This window comes from Brachyistius frenatus, unplaced genomic scaffold, assembly GCF_029030835.1.
Source record: "Brachyistius frenatus isolate BFR_SWC_R1_liver_20210118 unplaced genomic scaffold, ASM2903083v1 Contig_23, whole genome shotgun sequence".
Classification (NCBI taxonomy): Eukaryota; Metazoa; Chordata; class Actinopteri; family Embiotocidae; genus Brachyistius; species Brachyistius frenatus.
The window spans coordinates 4,193,887-4,217,298 of record NW_027210622.1 but is presented as its reverse complement, the minus strand read 5'-3'; the positions used below and the strand labels follow the sequence as shown (position 1 = coordinate 4,217,298).

At 38.9% G+C, this 23,412-nt stretch overlaps 2 protein-coding genes and 1 non-coding gene across 10 annotated transcripts; 2 read left to right on the top strand and 1 right to left on the bottom strand.

The window, feature by feature from the left end:
* Positions 1–1,102: 1,102 nt before the first annotated feature.
* On the top strand, positions 1,103–8,637 carry LOC138620338 (uncharacterized). Of its 5 annotated transcripts, XM_069697470.1 has the most exons (11): positions 1,103–1,364; positions 1,989–2,288; positions 2,924–3,205; positions 3,974–4,084; positions 4,171–4,224; positions 4,965–5,000; positions 5,089–5,127; positions 5,216–5,254; positions 5,579–5,626; positions 6,066–6,146; positions 8,551–8,637. In XM_069697470.1, the coding sequence occupies exons 1-10, from the start codon at positions 1,277–1,279 to the stop codon at positions 6,125–6,127; spliced, it is 1,059 nt and encodes a 352-aa protein (XP_069553571.1). In that variant the 5' UTR covers positions 1,103–1,276; the 3' UTR covers positions 6,128–6,146; positions 8,551–8,637. The 5 variants fall into 5 exon arrangements, with proteins under 5 accessions (XP_069553571.1, XP_069553572.1, XP_069553570.1 ...); XM_069697471.1 differs by lacking the exon at positions 8,551–8,637 and having other exon boundaries at positions 5,222–5,254; positions 6,066–6,966; XM_069697469.1 differs by lacking the exon at positions 8,551–8,637 and having other exon boundaries at positions 6,066–6,966.
* fam114a1 (family with sequence similarity 114 member A1) lies at positions 7,174–21,041 on the bottom strand. 4 transcript variants are annotated; one of them, XM_069697465.1, is made up of 13 exons: positions 20,974–21,041; positions 18,654–18,977; positions 17,604–17,688; positions 16,981–17,207; positions 16,363–16,497; positions 15,921–16,073; positions 15,652–15,838; positions 13,561–13,646; positions 10,818–11,051; positions 10,418–10,557; positions 10,005–10,077; positions 9,268–9,321; positions 7,174–8,641 (listed from the first exon to the last, which is right to left on the bottom strand). In XM_069697465.1, the coding sequence occupies exons 2-13, from the start codon at positions 18,969–18,971 to the stop codon at positions 8,516–8,518; spliced, it is 1,818 nt and encodes a 605-aa protein (XP_069553566.1). In that variant the 5' UTR covers positions 18,972–18,977; positions 20,974–21,041; the 3' UTR covers positions 7,174–8,515. The 4 variants fall into 4 exon arrangements, 3 of the variants coding, with proteins under 3 accessions (XP_069553566.1, XP_069553568.1, XP_069553569.1); XM_069697467.1 differs by having other exon boundaries at positions 15,691–15,838; XR_011310870.1 differs by lacking the exons at positions 7,174–8,641; positions 10,418–10,557 and having other exon boundaries at positions 9,270–9,321.
* Positions 21,042–21,674: 633 nt separating this feature from the next.
* Positions 21,675–21,746, top strand: trnap-agg (transfer RNA proline (anticodon AGG)). Its single transcript has one exon. It is a non-coding gene; the product is annotated as a tRNA-Pro (tRNA).
* Positions 21,747–23,412: the final 1,666 nt, after the last annotated feature.

The following is a 23,412-nucleotide window of genomic DNA, read 5'->3' as shown; positions in this document are numbered from 1 at the left end:
ATTGTGACCACATGTGCCAAATTAGGAACTTGCCATGAAAAGCACCTTTGTGTCAAAAAGAATATAGGAGTAGGCCAACTTATATTTTTACATCTGATACTATTTTGAATCGCTATAGTGCTATATTGTATAGCGTACTCTCAAATGTATTGGATGCTGGGAGGAAAAGAAACACGTTTTGGGGAGAGTTGCTTTTCTTTTTAGTAGTATATGCATTTTCTGGGAGACTGGCTTGCCACAAAAAGTTTCCGTTCATTTCAGCATTAACTAGCCTACTTTTGAGCGTAAAGTTAGAGGACTGATGCTGATTATTGTGGTAATGAATGCGTCAATTTCCTTGTCGGAGATAGCAGGGGGTGCATTATCTAGCAGACTGGCTTTCTATGAAGAGTATCCCATCTTCAAATGCATGTTCCCATGACGAGGGAGCTTTTCACAGCAGGGTTGCTTTACAACAGCTACCCATCTAGCTTTTGCCACATTGGCCATACTTGCCAGCTTGAGTCTGTGTGAGACAAAAATGTAATGAAAAGAAAAAAATCTAATTGAAATGGGTATCCCTAGAACTCAGACTAATGAAGTGTAAGCTATATGTGATTATGGGAAGTTTTACTCCTAATTTTAACATCAACAACTGAAGCAGTAGGTAAAGTTCAACACAGATTATCTTTGCTTTACACTTTTTTTCTTTTCTTTTTTTTACCAGTTAGAAGTATCGAGAAACATCTCTTTGTTTTCATCTTTTTCTCTGTTGTAAACCTTATCCTGGTCTCTCTTTATAGACAACACATATACAGCGCATTATCATCAATCTCTATGTTGTAGTTAACATAGGACCTAAATTAATAGATAAAGTCCAATAAAGTAAATTTTACTCTTCCCTGAATAGGAAGGTTGCACCCACGATCTCTCTACATATAGGCTTCACCCAAACAAATACATAACATTTCTACTTACATTCTCTTGATAGAAACCTTAGCTATCCCTCCAACTCTTCAAGTCTCACACATTCTGAGAAAATGACAGGAAGTGTAATAGGAAGTGAAATGGTTTTTGTTGCATTGTCACCCGCCTCTACATAAATTATGAGCAATAACGTAGGTGCTTCTTAAACTCTACCAAAGGCTACCTCTAAGGGAAGAAGCAGCATGCAAATGCACGTGTTTCTTTAAAACTCGAGAAGGAAGGAGATACCACGAGCCACGAGTCATGCCTGTGTTTGTGTGAACAAGTGTGTGTGTGTGAGTCAATGTGTGTGTGATCTTACGGTACAACAATGACAAGAGTAGCACTGGCTAAACTTTTCTTCCTCGTGATCCTTGTCTTCATCATCTGCCTCCCAGAATTCTTCACATTATACAGAGGTGGGTCATACAAACACCTACATATGGACATTGAACTGCTCTATGAGTGTATGTGTGTGTCTTTGTCCACATGCTTCACTTCACTTCATCAGTTCACAACCATTTAAAGCATTAAATAGGAAAAACTGTTAATTTTGGTTTAGTTTTCATCAATGTTTTGTTCAAATGTCATAACAAAGTGAAGCTTTAGAGGAAGTCAACTTTATTTTTCTCGGGTCTTTGTGCTGTTTCTTCCTCTTTACATAGACTCCCTCAGATTCAACCTTCTGTCTCTCTTTGGAAGATAAAAATCAGACCCAAATATAGCTTCAAACAACACTGACTGACAGCTGCTTTCAAAATGTTTCTGTACTATATTGCTTTGAAAACGTTGATCTTTATGAGAGCAGCTTGCTGTGACCTTTGTACTCACGTACATGTTTGCCTTCAGTGGTTTTTCTTTTGGTCTCTCCCTCTATGTCTTCCTCTCTCTGTCTCTTTCTCTCAGATACAAACTGGAGGCAACAGCTTCCATTTTAAGATCTTGTTTTGATTTCTGACTTGCAAACAGTTTGCTGTTTTTCCATTTAAAAAAAAACAAAATATTTTGGAATTTTCTGTTGATAATTTTCTTTATCTTGTCAGTGTCAAAAGTGAATTTCCTCTGCCGTCCCTACCGACCCTGTAAACGAGGGAATCAGATGAAGAAGGAGGTGAATGGGAAGACTGGAAATTCTGAAGTTAAGAGAAAGGATATGTGCAACCTCTCTCAGACTCCAGATCGTAAAATGTGGGAGCAGGCCTGCATACAAAAGAATCAAAGTAACATGACAGATTCAGCATCGTTGGATTCCAGGGGAGGTGGAGATGATCCAGAAACGAGCTGGTTCATGTGTAAAACGGATATGGACATTGACGAATTACATAGCAATATCTCAACTTCAGGTATTTCTATACTGACATATCTTACAGACAACTATTAAATGGAATACCATGAAATATTGAAGACTTTCGTGGTGTCCACAGGACGAATGACTGAATTATTTACTTTGATGTATTGCTGTGAAAAAATTATTTTATTCTGTGGATTATTTGTGATCATTTTAATGATCCCCTGAATTTTCATCCAGCACCATTATAAGGTCAAAATTTTAATTGTTCCAACACTTTGGTTCATGACTAAATACTTGCGAAACTAATTTTGATCAAAAAAGAACAGTTAGCTCAGTTTTGGATCAGGTTACCTGTCTGCAACATATCCCGAGTGTTTCCTGTAATATCTAGCAGCAGATTAGATAAACTGAAGCTAATTAACATAACAGCCAAATTAAAAGCATGGCTGTCTTCTGGTATTCTGATCAAGACATTTTACGAGTTAATGATGCAACTCTCTGTAACATGGCTGTGAAAGGACTGTGTTTAGTTCAACAGACCAACTGTGACTCTACTTCCATTTAGCTCCAAGCACCGCTGTGCCCGAGTACAACCTTACAGAGTCTCTCAGTTTTGATTAAAAATCAGTAGATAATTTTAGGCCACTATGTTCCCATCAATACATTCATCCATCTATCCATCCACAGCTCTAAAGTTACATCTCGAGGTGTCAGTCGAGCTTCAACTCAGTGATGCAGAGACCCTGAATCTCACCTTGTATGGCCACAGTAACCACAGCTCCCTGCACCTCCACCCACCTGAGGAGGAGGGTGATGATGAAGGACCACGGGAGGCATTCTACTGCTGCCTCCCTCTGCAGCTAGCCTCTGAACCAACCAATCAAAGCCACTGTCTCCTTTGGCTCGCCAATCAAACAGTTTTGACTGCAACAGCAAAGGAGAAGCTGCCATGGAAACGGACACAGAAAGGTTGGTGTCGGGATGAAGGAGCAGTGTTTCTTTGTTCCCCATGTGGCCAGCGTGGCTTTACTGTAAGATGGGAGAGGAGATGAGAACAGATAGGACACAATAGGAGCAGAGGAAATTGGCCAATCAGTTTTCATTTAATTCGGAGCTGCCCTCTCTCTCAGTCCACAATGGAGTAATTTTTTTTCAATAGAACAAATTTCCCTCAGTTCTCCTTCTCTTGACTCCAATTTCAGCTCTGTGACTTTGTTTCTCCTCCTCTCTCTGTACTGCACAATCTTTCCAAGACTACAGTACATCTTAATCTACTGTATGTTTCTTCAAGCCTGTATTGATTTTGGCCTGCTCTCTTTCTGTTCAGCTCTCCAGCACTCCCCCATGCTTAAAGCTACGACTAACTCATATTTTCCAGTGTGCATGGTGAAAGCTGGATATCCATCTCACTCAGTTTTTCTGCCCCACTTCCACCAGACTTTTCCACATACTCCCCTGCCTTTCCTTTTTTTGCTCTAGTTTCTGTAATTTATTCTCTTTTTTCTTATTCATGTTGCTTGTATCTTTTTCTGTCTTTATTTCAAGTTTTCATTTCCTGTACTTGCTTTTCTCCTCTCTCTTCCTTTCTATGCATTTTTTATTAGCTGAGAATATGTTATTCTTTTCACATATTTCATGCTTAAATTAACTGATTGTTTTAGGAAATAGTGATGTAAATTTTCTTTCTTACAATGTATAAACTAAACGACTCTATCTTTTTCCCCGTCCTTGCTGCAGGTGAGTGGTGGTGTGTGTTCAGAGTGCTCTGGCTGGCTCTGCTCTGCGTGGTGTTGCTGACTATAGTTACAATTGTGGTCGGACAAATCTACTGGGGAAAACGCTTGTGCAGTAAGACGCACAAACACACACTACTAGCTCACTGGATTAGTTTAATGTTTTCAAGTTGATGTGAAAATGTTTTTTTTCTTTGGCAGAAAAGTCCAAGGTGTGCCCTGCTGTTTACGACTTTACTGGTCAACAGTTAAATGGTAAACAAGTCAAATGTGTGTCTCGTGAATCTTATCATCCACTAGTTTTCTACTTCTGCTTCTATTTACTAACTTAGAGACTCTCTTTCAATCCGTGTCGTCAAAACTTCATCTTACAGTGAACATGGTATTTTGTAATATTCAAAATACCTCTTCTGTCCCTTAAGAGGCAATTTGAGGCAGACGTGTTTGCAAACACAAATGCACAAAACAGATCTATTCAAACACATAAATCAATCTAAAAAGACAAATGTTATAATGCAAGAAAAGTGTTGAAATACACATGGTTAAATGGCAGGGATCAGTCCATAGGAGAACATCACTACAAAGAGAGTCAAAAAGTGCAAAAAGCGAAAGTCCATTTCAGACAGCAACAAATATTCCTTCATTTGTTTAACACACAGGAAATCTGAAAGAAATCCTGATGACTATTAGCTTCAAGTAGTCCTGGTAATCATGCGTCACTCTATCAGAGTTTATGTCAATCATCTGAAAATCAGTGCACTTTTCATCATAATGTAGAGAAGATCAGCTGAATTTAATGGTTATTTCATATATTCATAACATGTCATAGTGATGTCATGACCATCTGTGAAATGCAGACGTGACAGTGTGTTGCCTCTCAAAAGTAAGAGGAAACCATTCATATTTAATTTTTCAGAAGTGCACCTCTTCATGAAATACATAATAAAAAAAACAATGTCTTATGTACTGTTTGTTTTGGATACTCTTTAATTTAGATGGTGAGAAGCAAACAGACAGCATCACTCCAGAAGGTAAATTGCACAATAATTCATATGTAATATCATAATGCCTTTTAAGGGGATTCTAACAAAGTATTGCTGCAACTTATTGTCTTTAAAGGGACAGACCTCCACTCATATAGCTTTCAGTCTTGGTCAGGTCAGTTCCTTTATGCAATCATAATCAATCAAAATCAATTGACTGATCTGTTGTTTCTGTCCTCTGACAACCTTTATCTCTTTTCAAGGGACAGGACTCTCACCTATTGCAGAAGCTGAGAGCCAAGGTAGACACATAGACACACATGCACACACACAGTCATGTTTATAGCTGTGCCGATAGTAGTGAGGACACTCATTGACGTAATGCATTTCATTGCCCCTTTCCTGTAACCTTACCCATCACAACTAAGCGCCTAAACGCAAGCCTTACTCTAACGCTGCCTAATTTTAACCTTAAGCCTAAAACCGAATTTGAACTGTCAAATTGCACTTCTAACCAAAATTGGTCCTTACAACTATAGAAAGACACGTACACACAAACACACTGTCAGAGTCAGATTAATTTTTTTTAAGTTTGTGTGTTAATAGTCTTCACTTATATTTTTCAGATGGCCTAGAAACTCTACTGGATGGAAACATTGACCACTGCTATACTGGTAAACTCACTATTAGAAATATCATACAAACTGAAAAACCTTAAGTGGTTTTTTTTTTTGCATCAGTTTGTTTCTATTGAGGATCACAAGGATAGAAGTTAAAATTACTCTGCTAGAAGTAAAAGGCGTGCTTTCTAAAATTAATTTAATTTAAAAATGATTAAACTCCACAGGGTACCTTTAAGTAAATGTACATATTTATCAGAATATGCTTACTAAAACTATTAGCATTTATTTGTTCGTTGCACTATATTTTACTGCGGTGTGTATTGTATAATCAGTGTTTACAGGATAAGCATTAGGGTTACAGCCTAAACAAATGAAATACAACAGACAATTAAATTAAAGTGTTAATAGATAAGATTAAATCATGTTGATTATTTTTTAACTGTCATCTAACTTCTGTGTTAACTACCTTTTTAATCTTGTCTATATATAGCAAATCTGCATCATCGAGTCCATTCCTTCCCATCCTCTGTCACAGAGGAGCAGGCCTGGTGACAGAGGAGCAGACAGAGGGGTACAGAAATTGTCTTAAAGCACACTGGAGAAAAATAAAAACAACTGGATCACTTACCAGCCACATTAATGGAGAAAATAAAAAAATATCTGAGCCTCCTAAAGATGGTTAAAACTTGTTTATTTTCAACCTCTCATCTTCAAACAGTCTTAGGGGCACTTTATTAGAAGACAGTCGTAGTACATTAGTAAACTGTCCGAAGTTTTAATGAATGGTTTGGCCTCCAAACATTTTTTAATCTGCGATACAAATCATTGTGTATTCTCAAGCAGAAGCACAGCTGATTAACAGCCCTGCCCCATCTGTTTATAGCTGAAAGGAGCTAAAACATTTGGACAGGACTGACATATATTTTCTTTGCTTAATGGCTTTCTTGCCGGCATCAATGCATCTCTAAAATGGGAGAATCAGACGTAAGGAAGATGAGATCTTTCTAAGAGATCTAAATAATTGTAGGCTGGAAACTACGAACCAATTCAACTCTATGGTTAGAGGTAACAGTGGGAACAATGAAAAGGGGGGAAATGTAGGAAGTGTTTGTGCTATATACTGCACCTCTGGGGAGAAAGAAGTATATTAATTTAGATCCTGGCAAAGTAGCAATAAAGGCTTTCATCGGGAGGACAAAATCAAAAAACATCTGCATGTTTGTGTGTAATGCTTTCTTTAGGGTTCGAACTGTAATCCTACAAAGAACATGACATGAATAACAACTGCGCGACCAGTTAGCATAGCATAAAGACTGGAAAGAGGAGGAAAAAGCCAGCTTGGCTTTGTTCAAAAGTAACTAAATTCACCTGGTAGCATGTGTAAAGCTAATAAAGAGATAAACACAGTACTCATTTATCTGTACCTTGGGCATTAAAGCGGCAATGATCAATATTTTTTATAACAATAATGTATCAAATGACAACGCAAAAACAATGTGGTAATGTGAAGGAGGTTGTTCGTAGTAGCTCTCTGTTCACACAGTGAAGCGTTTCCATCCAAATGACTATATGCATCCCCAAAAGAGCTGAAAAAAGAGTCAACATTGCACTTCATTTATCAGGTGGCCAGTTCATCCGTGATAGCTGAATGTTAGCAAAAAAAAAAATTAAACTGTACAAAAAACTGTACATGACAATATATTAACTTAACATTAAATTCAACTACAATGGCTTCTGCCATTTCTGTAAATGTCAACAAACACGTCACATCTCGGGGCTTACTTAAAATTTTGAGTTCCGATGTCGTGAATACCACAAGAGGGCAGCAATCATCTGTCCTCTCATGTAAATACGCCTCATTTGAACCAGCATATGTCACGGTTGTATTCATAACTCGTTTCCACTGCTGCAGGAAGCAGACACAAAATCAATAATTGCTGGTGTAAATCGGTAAAAAAAAAAAAAAAAAAAGACACTTTGTGGTTTAACAACAGCTATTCATTTAAATTGTCAAATTATGATTTCATATTACACAATATTTCTTAGCCCACTGCACCCAGGATAGCTGTTTTACCTTTTTTAGTCTTTATGCTAAGCTTAGCTAACTAGCTGCAGCTCCATATCTAATGTAGCAAACAGAGAGTGATATCAGTCATCTAGTTCTTGGGAAGAAAGACAATTAACAAGTCCTAAAATATTGAACTACACTTACTGTATAAGTGCAGCAGCACAACAAAACATAATGAGAAGAGTTCATCTACATTACGCTTTAAATAGAAACAAAAAGGGAAAAGGACACTAACGTAAAGTATGAAAAGAAATCTTTTAAACCCAACCTAATAAGAATTAAATATAAGGTAGTGTTGCTTCATATAATTTAACTTAAAAACAAAGCAAGCTGAAAATTAATGAGTATAATTACTAATACTGCCAGTTTGTCTCAAACAAGATTCAAACAGTTAAACAAAACCCATTTCACTAGTGTAAGTCAACATCCTTTCTGCTGAAATAACAAGAAGTGCAAAGACAGCTTAATATACATTAATGTGGAGTCCCTTCAGTACAATCATTAATTTTCTGTTTTTGGTTCAGCTTTTAAAGATGATCATTGTTTTGTTACACAGAATGAGTAACGCTGAGCTTGAACACAGTTTGGTTCCGTAAAGCAAAATATCAACAAAATAACATTCATAGATAAAAGAGACACACATACAAGCTGGACGTGGTCCATCTCTACATGGACCTGTTAATTAAACTGTTATAGTCAAGATTATATTATCTCTATATATAATAATATCTTCTGTCTGCTGCAACTCTATGGCACTTACTGTCGACAAAAGCACTTAATCTGAGATATCTACTCTGTATACTTTACTGTACAACAATAGATACATTAAGACAAGCGGGTGAGCTGGTAGTGTGTGTGTGTGTGTGTGTGTGTTAATGCTGTATTTGTGCTGCTGGCTCTGTGGCAGGTTGGCACGGTTGGCTCTGGAGGTGGGAGATCTGCAGGATGGGCAACAGCAGCTGAAATGCATTCTGGACATAGTTGGTACTGTTGGAGCCCTGTGGACAGGAGACCCATTATCTTTATCATCATCATCATCATTATTGTCTACATCACAGTCATTATCATCATCACCATCATCATCATCAACATCACCATCACCATCATCATCATCAACATCATCATCATCATCATTTCCTGCATGGACAACCAGGTTAAGAGTCAGGTTTAGATATAGCCTATATTTAAGAGAATAAAAAGAAAGTGGGAAAAAAAAATTTCTGGTTGTGTTTTGTTTTGGAGCAATATACAATTCTGTAGAAAAACAACTATATTGTCCACCTAAGGGGGTGTATAGAATACAGTACACTAATATAAATACAAATAAAATACTTATAGAAAGGCTTAAAATATTAAAAACATATTAAAACAAAATTCACAATTTTTATTTTATTTTATTTTATTAAATGTATTTTTAATTTTTTTTAAATTCTTAATTTCTAAACATGTCTTTACATGTTTTGCAGGTTTAATCTGATTCCCCATTAACAATTTAAACATATTCATTTGTCACATTAGTGACATTGATTATTTATACGTTTCCAGCAGTCATCATAAGGCTAAGACTGCAACGTCATTAATTTCAATAAATCATCACTTCATTATAATTTGGGAAAAATCTCACCTCCAGCAGCACACTGTCTACCAGGGGATTCAGCTCCTCTGCTTTAGTCTGGCACTGAGAGAGAGACAACAACAGTGATTAAATCAATATAAGATCAATCCGTTTTGTCACTGTCTCCAGTGTGTTTATTAACAATATATTATTTGGCTGGAAAACACAAAAAACTAAATTCGAAAAAGGTTTTCTTATTTTCAACAATTCCTATTAAAAGGAAAAGAACTGATCCTACAAACAAATATTTGCTGTGCAGTCAATGCCTGATAAATCTTTCAATACATCTGAGCTGTAGAGTTCTGCTTTCGCCCAGAAGCTTGCCAGATACACAACAGTGAGTCACGCTGTTGCAGGGGCTGACGTTTTCCTTCAATAAATGCAACCGCTGGTTTGTTTTGAGTTAATCCTGCACATACTGCCCTGTTGCTGTAAATACTCATTAACGCAACAAATATGTATAAGACTGCAGCTGAAAATAGTCCCCTACAAATGCACAATTTACTTATGTTTGCTGCACAATTGCTAAAAAACCAACAACAGCATTGTTCACCCTTTATTAAATGAATGTGTATTTATGAAACCTGTTCTTAAAAAATTTACAGATTCATCTTTAGTGTTTTTTAAGGCTAAGAACCACAGATGAGATAGGACTGTCAGAAGCTATTGATGCATTGTTGGTTTTGGTTGTTTTATTAGATTTTTTTTATCAATGCCAAAACATATATAATCAAAATAATATTCACCCCGACAAGAAGCAGCGTATCAGAGAACTTCTTGGCCAAACACTCCACTTCCTTAGACATCGCACCTGTCAACCTGGAACAAAAAATTTGAGCAAATGAAGATTAGAGCAAACCTCACTCCACACACACACACACACACACACACACACACACACACACACACACACACACACACACACACACACACACACACACACACACACACACACACACACACACACACACACACACACACACACACACACACACACACACACACACACACACACACACACACACACACACACACACACACACACACACACACACACACACACACACACACACACACACACACACACACACACACACACACACACACACACACACACACACACACACACACACAGAGAGACACACACACACACAGACACCTGGTGAGGATGAGTGCCTGGTCTCTGGCAGGTTTCTCCAGCTCCTGTCCGTGGAGGATGAGCTCTGCCACCTTGTGGAGCTGCTCGATACTGCGAGCAGTCACTTCTGCCAGACTGCCAACTGATGACAGGTAGACAGCCTGAAGAGATGAAGATGAACACACACATACTTTACATAGATATACACACACACACACACACACACACACACACACACACACACACACACACACACACACACACACACACACACACACACACACACACACACACACACACACACACACACACACACACACAGAGAGTAACAGGCTAATAAAATCAGATGGTGACAGGAGGAGGACAGGTGGTGAAATTTAAAATTCAAAGAAAAAGTTTTACCATTGCTGAGTGACCTCACCTCGACAGATCTGGGGTCGCTCTCTTCCTCCTTCTCTTCTTCCTCTCCGCCCTTTGTCTCCTCCACCTCGATGCTCCTCTGCCCTGGCTCCTCTCCTTCTTCCTTCTTCTCCTCCTTTTCGTTCTCTCCAGGCGACGCCTCACCTCCTGGCTGGTCCTGCGTTTCCCTGCCAACGGTCTCCGTAGTGACAGGCAGTTCCACCGCGCTCACCCAATCATGGGCCCTCATTCGAGCCTGGAGATGCATAATTACCATCCATAAGCTCTGCGTGGTGAGAGATCGCCATCCTGATGTATTCTAATTAGATTCATATACATGATTATATGCTAATGTCAGTTCTATATACAGTATGTGAATTTGATTATGCAGAAGGACTTCAAAGATTATAACTTAAGACTGCAGCAGTGACGAATGGATTTTAATTAGACGGTGGCAGTATATTTCTGTAGCTCTGTGGACTAAATGTCCATGAAGGTGCAACTCTAATGGACTTCATCTACTTTAAAGACTAATTTCCAAGACTTCCATAGAAAAGGAGAACAAACTTGGTGTCTTGAGTATCTGTAGATCACCTGCCAATAGCAATGGTGAACCCTGAAGTGTCCCACTGAATCTATACTTTTAGAGTTTTTTAATATAATGAATTTATACTTCATACGTTTTTATAAAATCAATTCATCAAAAGTTATAGGGTGTGATTTGTTTTCCTTTTGATGGATTTGCCCTGAGGCTCAAACAGCTATATCCATACTGCACCCTATGTTTTCAAATGGTAAAATGAATCATTCCATATTAAACACATTGATTATCTACATTACTACATTCAGATTATCTTTCTTTCAGAGAATTAAGTCTTAAAATATGAAGTATATTTTTTATCCTCAAAATTCTACACACCCCAAAAACGTTTGTTTAAATTTGTTGCACATCTATGAAAAATAAAGAACGAAAACATAACATGTACGCAAGTATTCACGGCCTTTGCTCAATACTTTGTTGAAGCACATTTGGCAGCAATTACAGCCTCAAGTCTTTTTGAGTATGATGCTACAAGCTTGGCACCTATTTTTGGGCAGTTTCTCCCATTCTTCTTTGCAGGACCTCTCAAACTCCATCAGGTTGGATGGGGAGCGTCGGTGCACAGCCATTTTCAGATCTCTCCAGAGATGTTCAATCAGGTCTGGGCTCTGGTTGGGCCACTCAAGAACATTCACAGAGTTGTCCCAAAGCCATTCCTTTGTTATCTTGGCTGTGTGCTTTGGGTCGTTGTCCTGTTGGAAGATGAACCTTCGCCCCAGTCTGAGGTCCAGAGCGCTCTGGAGAAGGTTTTCATCAAGGATGTCTCTGTACATTGCTGCATTCATCTTTCCCTCCATCCTGACTAGTCTCCCAGATCCTGCCACTGAAAAACATCCCTACAGCATGATGCTGCCACCACCATGCTTCACTGTAGGGATGGTATTGGCCAGGTGATATATAGCCTGGTTTCCTCCAGTATTGACGCTCGGCATTCAGGCCAAAAAGTTCAATCTTTGTTTCTTCAAACCAGAGAATTTAGTTTCTCATGGTCTGACAGTCCTTCAGGTGCCTTTTGGCAAACTCCAGGCGGGCTGTCATGTGCCTTTTACTGAGGAGTGGCTTCCGTCTGGCCACACTACCATACAGGCCTGCTTGGTGGAGTGCTGCAGAGATGGTTGTCCTTCTTGAAGGTTCTCCTCTCTTCACAGAGCAACACTGGAGCTCTGTCAGAGTGACCATCGGGTTCTTGGTCACCTCCCTGACTAAGGCCCTTCTCCCCCGATCGCTCAGTTTGGCCGGGCGGCCGACTCTAGGAAAAGTCCTGGTGGTTCCAAACTTCTTCCATTTACGGATGATGGAGGCCACTGTGCTCATTGGAACCTTCAATGCGGCAGAAATTTGTCTGTACCCTTCCCCAGATCTGTGCCTCAATACAATCCTGTCTCGGAGGTCTACAGACAATTCCTTGGACTTGGTTTGTGCTCTGACATGCACTGTCAACTGTGGGACCTTATATAGACGGTGTGTGTCTTTCCAAATCATGTCCAATCAACTGAATTTACCACAGGTGGACTCCAATCAAGTTGTAGAAACATCTCAAGGATGATCAGTGGAAACAGGATGCACCTGAGCTCATTTTTGAGTGTTATGACAAAGGCTGTGAATACTTATGTACATGTGATTTTTTTTTTTTTTTAATAGATTTGCAAAAATTTCAAAAATACTTGTTTCACGTTATCATTATGGGGTATTGTGTGTAGAATTTTGAGGGGGAAAAAAATTGAATTTAATCAATTTTGTAATAAGGCTATAACAACAAAATGTGGAAAAAGTGAAGCGCTGTGAATACTTTCCGGATGCACTGTATTAGACATTTGTGTGGAATTTTCTCATAATAAGCTTATGCATTTTTGAGTTATAGCCTAAAACATGTTTAGTAAGGTCACAGCGACCTTTGACCACCAAAATCTAAATAGAAATATCCTCAAGGCGTTCCTGATATATCACGTTGACAAGAGTTGGACGGTCAACACAATGCCTCCAGCCACTGCAGTCGCCTGAGCAGAGGCATACGAAGCATTGCAACTGTGCCAAACAATTCCTCATTTTGGGAGCATCTATTAGGGGTGTGGGCACCTTTTTTTCCCTCAAGATAATTCTCACAGTTGCAGAAAGACCACAGTGTTTGTATCACTAACATTTTCTGTGACTGTGTGTGAGTCACCTTGTTGAGTTTGTCTGGCGTTGCAGCAACATGAAGCTCAAACAGCAGCTCAGTGAGGACACTCACAAACTCCTCGCCGTCAGCAGCTGGCAAAAATACACAAACACATACACACACACGTCATGTCAGCATATTTGAATATACACAACATATGTTACAGTCATAACTTACATGCAGATCTACACCACCTGTCATAAAAATAATAGAAATCATATTCTTATTTCCAAATTACTGAAAACCCATGCATCAGAATTACAGTTACAGCTTTACATATCAGGCACACATGCTGATTGAATGTCTTGATCTGATGGATTGTTGCTGTTGGCTTTCCTTGAGTCTGTGAAGTGAAAGTGTGAGCGGCCCCTGAACACCAACCTTGGATCAGGCACCATGTTAAACCCCCCCAGGTGAAGGGACACCTGCCTGCTTTGAACTGTGCACTGCTGAGACACCGCCTGAAGGTTCCTGTCGCAAGTTTACAAAAACCCTTTAAAATGTAATGTGATAAGAGACTGGAGAGATAAAACCAAACCTTGGCATCCCCTTGACACAGAGTTTCACTTTGGTAGAACATTTTTTTAGCAGAAGCAGAAGATCAGGAACAAAACGTCTACAACACTGATTCCCATAAAGATCGAAGGTTTGAGGAAAATTAATTTGTGTATGTTCCTGACACAGATAATATTATTTGAGACAAAACAGTCATTCTTTTGAGAAATTGGATTTTCTGAGTCTGACAAGGGGAAAATGTTAAAGCAGACTGTGCCTCTGTTGACACTAAGTTTCTCTGCTAAAATCTTTTAGAAACTGAATCCCTCCTGGCTGCCGCTCTGCCTCTCTGCCTCTCTGTTTCTGACCTCAATTAATTTCACAGTCTGACAGTGATGTGTCAAAATTGAAAGTTTGAATAAATCAGAATTATTGGAGCAGGTTAAGATATTTGGGATGGCGGTGCAGTAGCAATGCAATTATCATGATTTCCCAGAGATCAGTTAGACCTGTCAGTCATAGTTCCCTAAAAGAACTACAGCTTAAGAACTGTAGAATTCTATTAGAGGGTAGATTAGGTCAGAAAAGAAGGAGGGTTATGTTTTGGGGGTAGTGAGCGTGTTTGGGGAGATCAGGACGGCTCTTTTTACTTTTCTTTCATCAAAAATGTATATCTTCTCTGGTTCATTCACTCAGTGTCAGTATAATCACAAAGAACAGATGGTGGCTGAAATATTTACCATCTTGTCATGTTTGCTACAAGTCAGGGCAGAGAATCGCAGATGTTTCAATTCAAGGAGAAACTCTAAAGAAAATATTACCAACTCTATTTTCTTTATAAACTGAAACATGAGATTTAGCATCGCTTACTCTAATAATTCTTCCTACAGTACCTGTGGTTTGGGGGGATGTTTGTCTTTTAGCTGCAGGTCAGATAGACAGGAGTTTAGACCCTGTGTGGGAGGCTAACTCAGGTAGCACAGTACAGTTGGTGAAGCCTTTCATCTTGTTGCTGTGAGATGTTATATAGATATATCACCACTGTGGTAATAACGCAGATGTGTATCATTATCACAAGGTGTGATGAGAATGAGAGTTACAATTTAGTATCATAGTCTCATAAGTTTGTGGCCTGTAACATGGATCAAGCTCCAGAAGCGATGGGACCTCCCATAATGCAACTGATCTTTAAGAAAAAAAAAAATTCCTGCTCTTTAAATGTCTACATCGTTCAAACTCCACATGGGAAGTTAACAGATTTTTAGGTGTAAAATTGTTAGCGCGCCCTTTTAAAAGTTTGTTTTTCGCCCAACATCAGAGATGTGTGTACTAAGAGATATGTTCTCTTGCACCTGTAACCAAACTGACAACATCCTGAGGTACACGTCTGTATCATTGGAGCAACATTCAACCTTATCAAAAAGAAGATTTTTTTTTTTTTTTTTTGTCTTCTCTTCTAAAAAACTAAAATTCAACCAAAGTGAAACATAAGTTTGGATCCAGGAGCCTGTCGAAGTGTTCCAAAGTCTACCTGACCCTGGGTCAGTGCTCAGGGATCGCCTCTACCTCCAGCAGGTCTGGTGGCTGGTCTGGGTCACTCACATAAGGGGGTAGAACAGTGTAATTGGGAACTTAGTTCACCGTTATCCTTCGTCTGTCCTCCTTCTTCCTCTCTTTCCTCCTCTCCTTCCTCCTCCTCTTGCTTGATGAAAATCTCTTTGATGAAAATCAGCTCCTTCTTCACCTCTTCCTGCTCCTCTTCGTGCAGGGAGGAGAGGAAGGCTTGAACCTAAGAATAGATGTAAGACTATTTTAAACAGACCGTGTTTGTAAAAAAAAAGTGCTCTACATCCCTGACACTCAAGCTGTACCTTTGCTTCACTCTCATTGGACAGGATCTCCAGGGCCTCGAGGTGTGACAAGCCCTGGTAGTCATCAAAAAGAATACCGTAGTGAGCTGTAGGCGCGCTGATTGGATGGTGAGTCAGACGTGCCCGCTCCTTCTCCTTGGCTTCTTTCAACATCTGAAAAATGACAGTGTCACATCAATATGACATCAGTGCAGAGCTGTCACTTTAGAGACATTATAAACTGTAGATTTCTACTGAAAATCACCAAATTATTCTGTCCACACACAAATAATACACATGAAAACAGCTGTGTGTGTGTGTGTGTGTGTGTGTGTGTGTGTGTGTGTGTGTGTGTGTGTGTGTGTGTGTGTGTGTGTGTGTGTGTGTGTGTGTGTGTGTGTGTGTGTGTGTGTGTGTGTGTGTGTGTGTGTGTGTGTGTGTGTGTGTGTGTGTGTGTACATGCCTGACTCAGTGAAACGGTCTTCTGCATCAGGGTCTTGGTCTTTTTGAAACCTGGGTCACTTTCAGCAAGAACAGTCATGGTCTTCTTTCCGATGAACTCCAAGGCATCCAGACCTCCACTGATCACTGACTTACCCTGAGAGACAAACAGACGGGAGGGAGACAGAAGAGGGAAAATTATCAAATTCTGAAAGCCCTTAACATCAGGGAGTTTTAAAGAAAGCGGTTTGACTTTTTTTTTTTTTTAATAACTGTAAATATTACTGAAGGTAAATGAAATGACAGCCAAAGTTTGACTTAAAATAATTAAATGTACTGTCAAAGTATGTCACAACTAAGTATTATTTATTAAATTCTGACCTACCACGTAATTATTTTATGACAACAGTACCTATCAGGCCTTCACCAATGAGTTTAAGATAAATGTTGTTTCTGTTACGCAAGAATTGTCAGATCTGATTCTGTAGCCAAACAAATATTGACAAAGACCTTTTATTTACTCCCCAAGCAACTATGAAGTCGTATGTATCTTACGGAGCTGAATTTCTATATATAATGTTTTTGTGTGTGTGAATGTGTGAGTGTGAGTGTGTGTGTGCGTGTGTGTGTGTTCGCTCACGGTGTTCTGGACAGCGTGTGTGATTGTAGAGAAAACACCCCTGCCAGGAGCCGCAGCATTCTCAGAAGAAGACTCCCCTAAGCTGGACAGGTCGGCCTCTTCGCTCTCGCCTCCTCCCTCTCTCTTCTCCTCTGCTCCCTCCTCCTCTTGTGCCTCCTCTCCTACTGAGGTCCTGTGGAGACGAAGAGCCTCTCCTGCCTTCACCTTAACTGAGGTCAAGCTCTGACCTGCACTCAGAAACAAAAGTTAAAGACACAGCTACATGAGGAGGGATTGTGTATGAGGGCTGGTTTATATTATACTGAACAAGTTCATAAGACGCGATGTCCAGCCATGTCAGGAGACAAAAATGTGTGTGTTGGGGTAGTGTGTGTGTGTGTGTGTGTGTGTGTGTGTGTGTGTGTGTGTGTGTGTGTGTGTGTGTGTGTGTGTGTGTGTGTGTGTGTGTGTGTGTGTGTGTGTGTGTAAATCACAGCTCAGTTACAGAAATGGTTGGACACACACTTCAATCCGACGTCAGACAGGTGTCTAAGAGGTTTGGACAGTGTATAAAGCTGTCTTAAGGAAAAGACGGGGGAGAAGGCAAAGGAAACTGAAAACATGAGTTAAAACAGAGGACGTACCCATTGTGGAGGTGGCACTACTCAGAAAAGATTTTCCCCATGAACTCCATCCGCCCCAACCTTTTTCTTTCTCCTGGAGTGAACTCTGCACACACAGCCCCACACATCACAGTTAAGAAACTATTTTTATATCATGATTCATTATCAGTGACTTGTTTGGTCAATAAAATGTGACAAAACTGGGAAAAATGCCAATTACAATTCCCCAAATCTTCAGGTGCATTTTGAAATGTGTTTACTTCAATAGAAATTCAAAAATCTAGATACTAAACTCTCACATTAACTTAAAACAAAGAGAAGCAGTGAAACAACACAACTGAGATGCTGGAACAATCTATTTTTTTTTTGCATTTTTGATTGAAAAATGTAAATTGAATTCCACAATTAATTAATTATCAAAGTAATTGTCAATTTTCTGCTGATTGTCTAATTGATAAATCTACTAATGCTTTCAGCTCTAAATGAGCGTAAGATTGCACCAAGCTGATTTATATCTATATCTAGAGAATTGTGCTCTTTCACCCTGAGTCTTCTTTTTCTTCTGAGTCTTCTTCCTGATGGCAGATGTTTGATTCTTGTATTTGATCACACACTATATAAGTAGCTCATCATTTTATATTAGTATTTATTTTAAATATGCAGATTTGACCAGGCTGTAGAACAGATCAGCCAGTCACAAAGAACCCTCTTCAGTAACAAGGACAAAAATGTGTCCTGCAACAGATGGTGTTTCCCCCACAGAGCCCGGACATCGCCATGTGGATGTCCGGGCTGGGATCACATGAAGAGACGGAGGACACTGAATCAGAAGAACTGTGACACATTCTTTGACATGTTTAGAACAACCAACCTGCATAGTACCTTGAAAAAATGTGTACCAAGAAGACCTGTCGCTGTTTTGAAAGCGAAGGGTGGTCACACCAAATAGGAATTTTAGGGTTTTTTGTTTGCTTACTTAAAAGCATCCTCACTCTACTAAACTGTAGGCACAGTGCTGTGTGTCAGGAAAATATCACTAAACCTGAACGTTGAAAAACTGAAGCTACAAACCTCGACATCCTCCTCGGCAGCCTTTGCGTCTGGCTCCAGACTCACTGCTTGGTCACATTCAATCACCTGACCCTCAGCTGGAAGCTCCTGCTGGTCAGCCTGACCCTCTGATGTGTCCATTTTGGCAGCGGCGTCCTCTGCGGCTGTCTCCTCGGTGGCCGGTGGGAGGTCGAGACTCTCAGGGATGAAAGGAGGCTGCGGCGTGGCTGAGGGTGGCGTGAGGGCTGCTGGGACATCCTGACAGGCTTCGGGGTCAGTGTGGGGGGGCTGGGCAGGTGGCGGGGTGGTGTCTGCGTCAGGGGGGGCAGCCTGGGACATGGTGATCTAGAAGAGGATGGATTTATACAGTTTTAGTCAAGTGATCTGTGCTTTGTGATTATCCTGCAACCAGCATATCGTTTACAGATCTTACAGAGATGTTTTATTTCTGGAAAGGTGACAGACATGATGTGTAGTGTTTGATGTTTCATCCCTGAAAATTACAAAACATCTTTTGCAGTATTCTACAATTGTTTTGTCTTAATGTTTACACATATTTTCATGAGAAACTCATAGTTTTATTTACTCTGACTGATTAGACTGCAGGAGGATTAAGTTGAGAGGAACTCTGCTGGGAATTGGAGAAACTGCTAATAACTGTGAAAATTCTTCTGTCTAAGAGAAGATTGAAGGAGATGTCAATCAAACACAATCTGTATAATCCCACACAGTCTTGAAAAAAGTTTTAATAAGAGAAAACAGTAGACTTTGGATCCAGGGCATTTTTGCAGAGACACGACCTGACAAAATGTTGAAAAAAGAATGTGCTTACGCAAAACACTATATCCCAGCTCTCTGAATATCCACCCCTTTAGCACAAAGTTTAAAGGCCTGTTTCTTAACGTGCATATCATTGAAATTAAGTTTAATTTTACACATTTCACCATATTACCAAAGTAACTGTCAATCACTTCCCAAACACTACAATACACTTCTTTCCTTCTGTTTACCTGCAAACGGTGTTTACTGTTTGTTGCTTCCCTACAATTCTAAATTATTTCAGCTCAATGTATTTTTCAATGAACAAACTTGTGTCTAAAATAGGTAATGTGTGATGTCTAGAATGAAAACATAAAGACTGTGGTAGGGAGATATTGACAGGTTATTTATAGCGATACGGAATCTTCAGCAGCTGCACCTCATTATTGTAATGTCTGAGGACATTACTATTGTGTACAAGGACTTTGTTTTGAGAATAGTGCCAGTTTAACAGCATTATTTATCAATTTAAGTTTAAACTGCCACAGCAATTAAAAATGTTTGTTGTGATTATCTGATAAACTTGATATATGCTGCACCTACTAATTAGATACACTTTTTGTCTTTCTGCAATCTTCTGACAAATAATTTTGTACTGAAGGTTTTGTTCATTAAAGCAACGACCAAATACTGTAAATTACTGCAGTTTCGCCATCTTGTGTTCAGATGCTGTACATACATTGATATGACCGTCGGCCTGTATTGTTAAATTTGTTTAAGGCAGTTTTTTGGTTGTAAAATGTCATAAAGCAACGTATGATCACTGATAAACTGTATGTGCCAGATGACAAATAAACCACTTCACTAAACCACTGTGTATTTTAGCCCTTTAAACACCTATATCAACCAATGAGTGAGTAAGTGACTGAGATTGTGTTTAGATTGGCCACTTGTCCACTATATAGCGGATTAACAGTGTGATGATACTATTGGTTGGCGAAATACAACAACTTTCAGTATCTATTCAAAATTAAAAGCCTTTGTTTCAAATGAAAAGTCTACTAGCATGTCTAGTTTAATGTAAAAGAATAAAATGTTTTTCCAATTTGAGCCTGCAATACAAGCCACAATATGCCTTTTGCGACCCAGAGCAACAAGAATATTTTTTTTAAATGTTGCACTAGAGGCCAAAACTATGCTGAAAGATTGATAACATGTTGTCAACATAGTTCATTCATGAGTGTAATCATGTTTCATACTGCTGATATCCGTATAAGTGTACATAAAATACTCCTCTGCTTCTTTTAACACAATATAAAACAAGTTTCCACCATGACAACATATGAAACAATATGAATCAGACAGGCAACAAAGAGCACTGTTATACTGCCTTTCAAAGCCAATGTGACAAATACTCTTTCTGAGCTTCGTAACGAGAAACACAAACACATTGTCAGCGCTGCAACAAATGCATTTAAATGTAATCGCTGGTTTGTTTGCAGCTTTCAGTCCTTCAGCTAATACAGACACTTATAATGCTCAATTACAGTTTTGTTTTTGTGAAAGTGACAGTGCAGCTCACCCGTTTGGTGCCAGCCTGCGGCTCCTCTTCCGCCCCGCCACGTCGGCAGGCCGGTCAGTGACTTAACCGAAGAGTCACAGCTGACAAGATAGTTCACCGCCTCAGACTGTAACTGATGATACCAGCTAAGCTAACGCAACTCTACAGAAGTAAAAACAATAGCACACAGAAATACAAACTGATATCGTGCTGTTTTTGCGATTAGAATAAGGTTTCAAAAGCTGGCATGACACTTTGACTTTCAATTTAGCGTCTATTCCCTGTTTTATGCACAGTGAAAAATTAAGAGTATTATGAAAATAGGTTTGTTCCTTTCAGCTCCAACTTTATGTCCTATTTTAAATACCGCACCTCTCATGCAAAAAAAAACCCCACCACGATCAAGAGTAATTTGCAATAATTTTCTCAACTTTAATGGTAAGTCAGTATAACGATAAATTCGTGTCAAGCCGAAGCAAAATGTCATATGGGCAGGAGGGAATCATCTCGCTTCATGGGGATACTTGGTTTAAGAAATAAATCTAATGTGCGTCGCAGCCGGTTGCAGCTTATCGACACGAACGGTTAGACAGCAGTTACTGCAGCAAGCACATAAAAACAATTCTTACGACAGAAAGCATACAAAACACAATTTTGGAAACACAAACTACGCAGGCCGGATATATCGTTCTTATAGTGTATTTTCTAGAATCCTGCGCATCGGCTCGTTGGTCTAGGGGTATGATTCTCGCTTAGGGTGCGAGAGGTCCCGGGTTCAAATCCCGGACGAGCCCACTTTTTATAGTTGAATCTCTGATTCAACACATCAGAATCAACTTTATTGGCCAATTTAACTCCGGTTGTAGCTTCTCTCTCAGCGTGTAAAAAACTAAAACAGACAGACATTTATAGACATAAAAACAAATAGACATATATACAGCTAAGAGACAAATATATACATATATATATGGTAGGTAGGTAGGTATTTACTTAATTAATCCCCGAGGGGAAATTTTTTCGCTACAGCAACATACATATATCTAAACAATGGTGCAATTGCACCTGGTGCAAATGGTGCTGATGCGGTTGGGTGTCGTGGGAGGTCTGATATAATAGACAAAATATTTTGCACTACCTCACGTTACTAGCATCTGTGAGATATATTCACAGCTATGAAACACGTAAAACAATCAGTCAAGGAAAATCTGATCACAAATTTCAGAAGTTTGTCACTTCTCTTTGAAAGTTAAAATTGATGCCCATGTTGCTTTGTGTGCGCGTGTATCTTCGTTTGTTTAGTTTTTTTTTTATTTTACACATTGTGCCAAGACCATAGATCTATAATATCAGAGAGCTTACAATATTTATTCTCAGCTCTGATTATAATAAGGTCTTATAATACATCCATGGCAAATAACTGATGATTTTGCACCATAAACCTTTCAACATTTGATCAGTGATTCAAATCTTGGTTCTTATCTTCCGATTATTTACAACTCCATGAACACACATACACAGAATTGAAGACACAACACTCCATTCTGCAAATATTACCAATAAGTTTATTAAGTGGTATGAATATTCTGTTTAAAAATGCAAAATTGCAAATAGACCTGTACAGTTATATGTTCACAGTTTAACACGTTCCCTTTGAATTGCCAACGTTTAGATTAAAAAGAGATAGGGTTTATCATAAACACAACATTGTAGAAATGTATAATATCAAAATCATGCTTAAACAAAACCTTTAATTGCCCTTTCAGTCTAATAATCAATTATAAAATATATATATTTATATATATGTATATATTACAACTTGTATTTGCAGAGATACAAAAACACATACAAGCAAAAAACCGCAAAGAGCATCCAGGAGCAAATGCAGATCAGTTGAGCCGCTACATTCGGTGTGTGTATTTGTGCGTGCGAATGTGTGCATGTGAATGAATGAAAGGGTCACACCTTCTTCTGGCATTGCATGATTGAAAAATGACAAACCAAGACACCTGATGAATGTTGTTGTGATTGAACCAACCAGCGAATCTACAAATAGAAACAACTGATGTGATTTAAATGCTTGCTTTTGGGAATGTTATATACTGTATTTAAAGATATATAGAGATATAAAGTGCACATTGAAGATGTACAAAGATGCTATTAACAAAACTATTTTGTTCTCCGTAAGCTGTAAAACATTGTGTTGTAAAATCTTAAAGGCATTTAAAAAGTGAATGCTGTATTAGCAGAATATTTGTTTTATCCTATGACCTTTGATTAAACTCTGAGAATTACAGGGGAATATTGACATATTTAGAAAGTATAAATTGTGTTATTCTTCCAAAGCACATATCCTTAAATATGAGCTGAAATATAATTCAACTACTCCTGAAAAATAAAACTTTAGGCGCAAATTTCCCTGCTTTGCACTTTGTATTTTTCCCATATAAAAGTGTCATACAG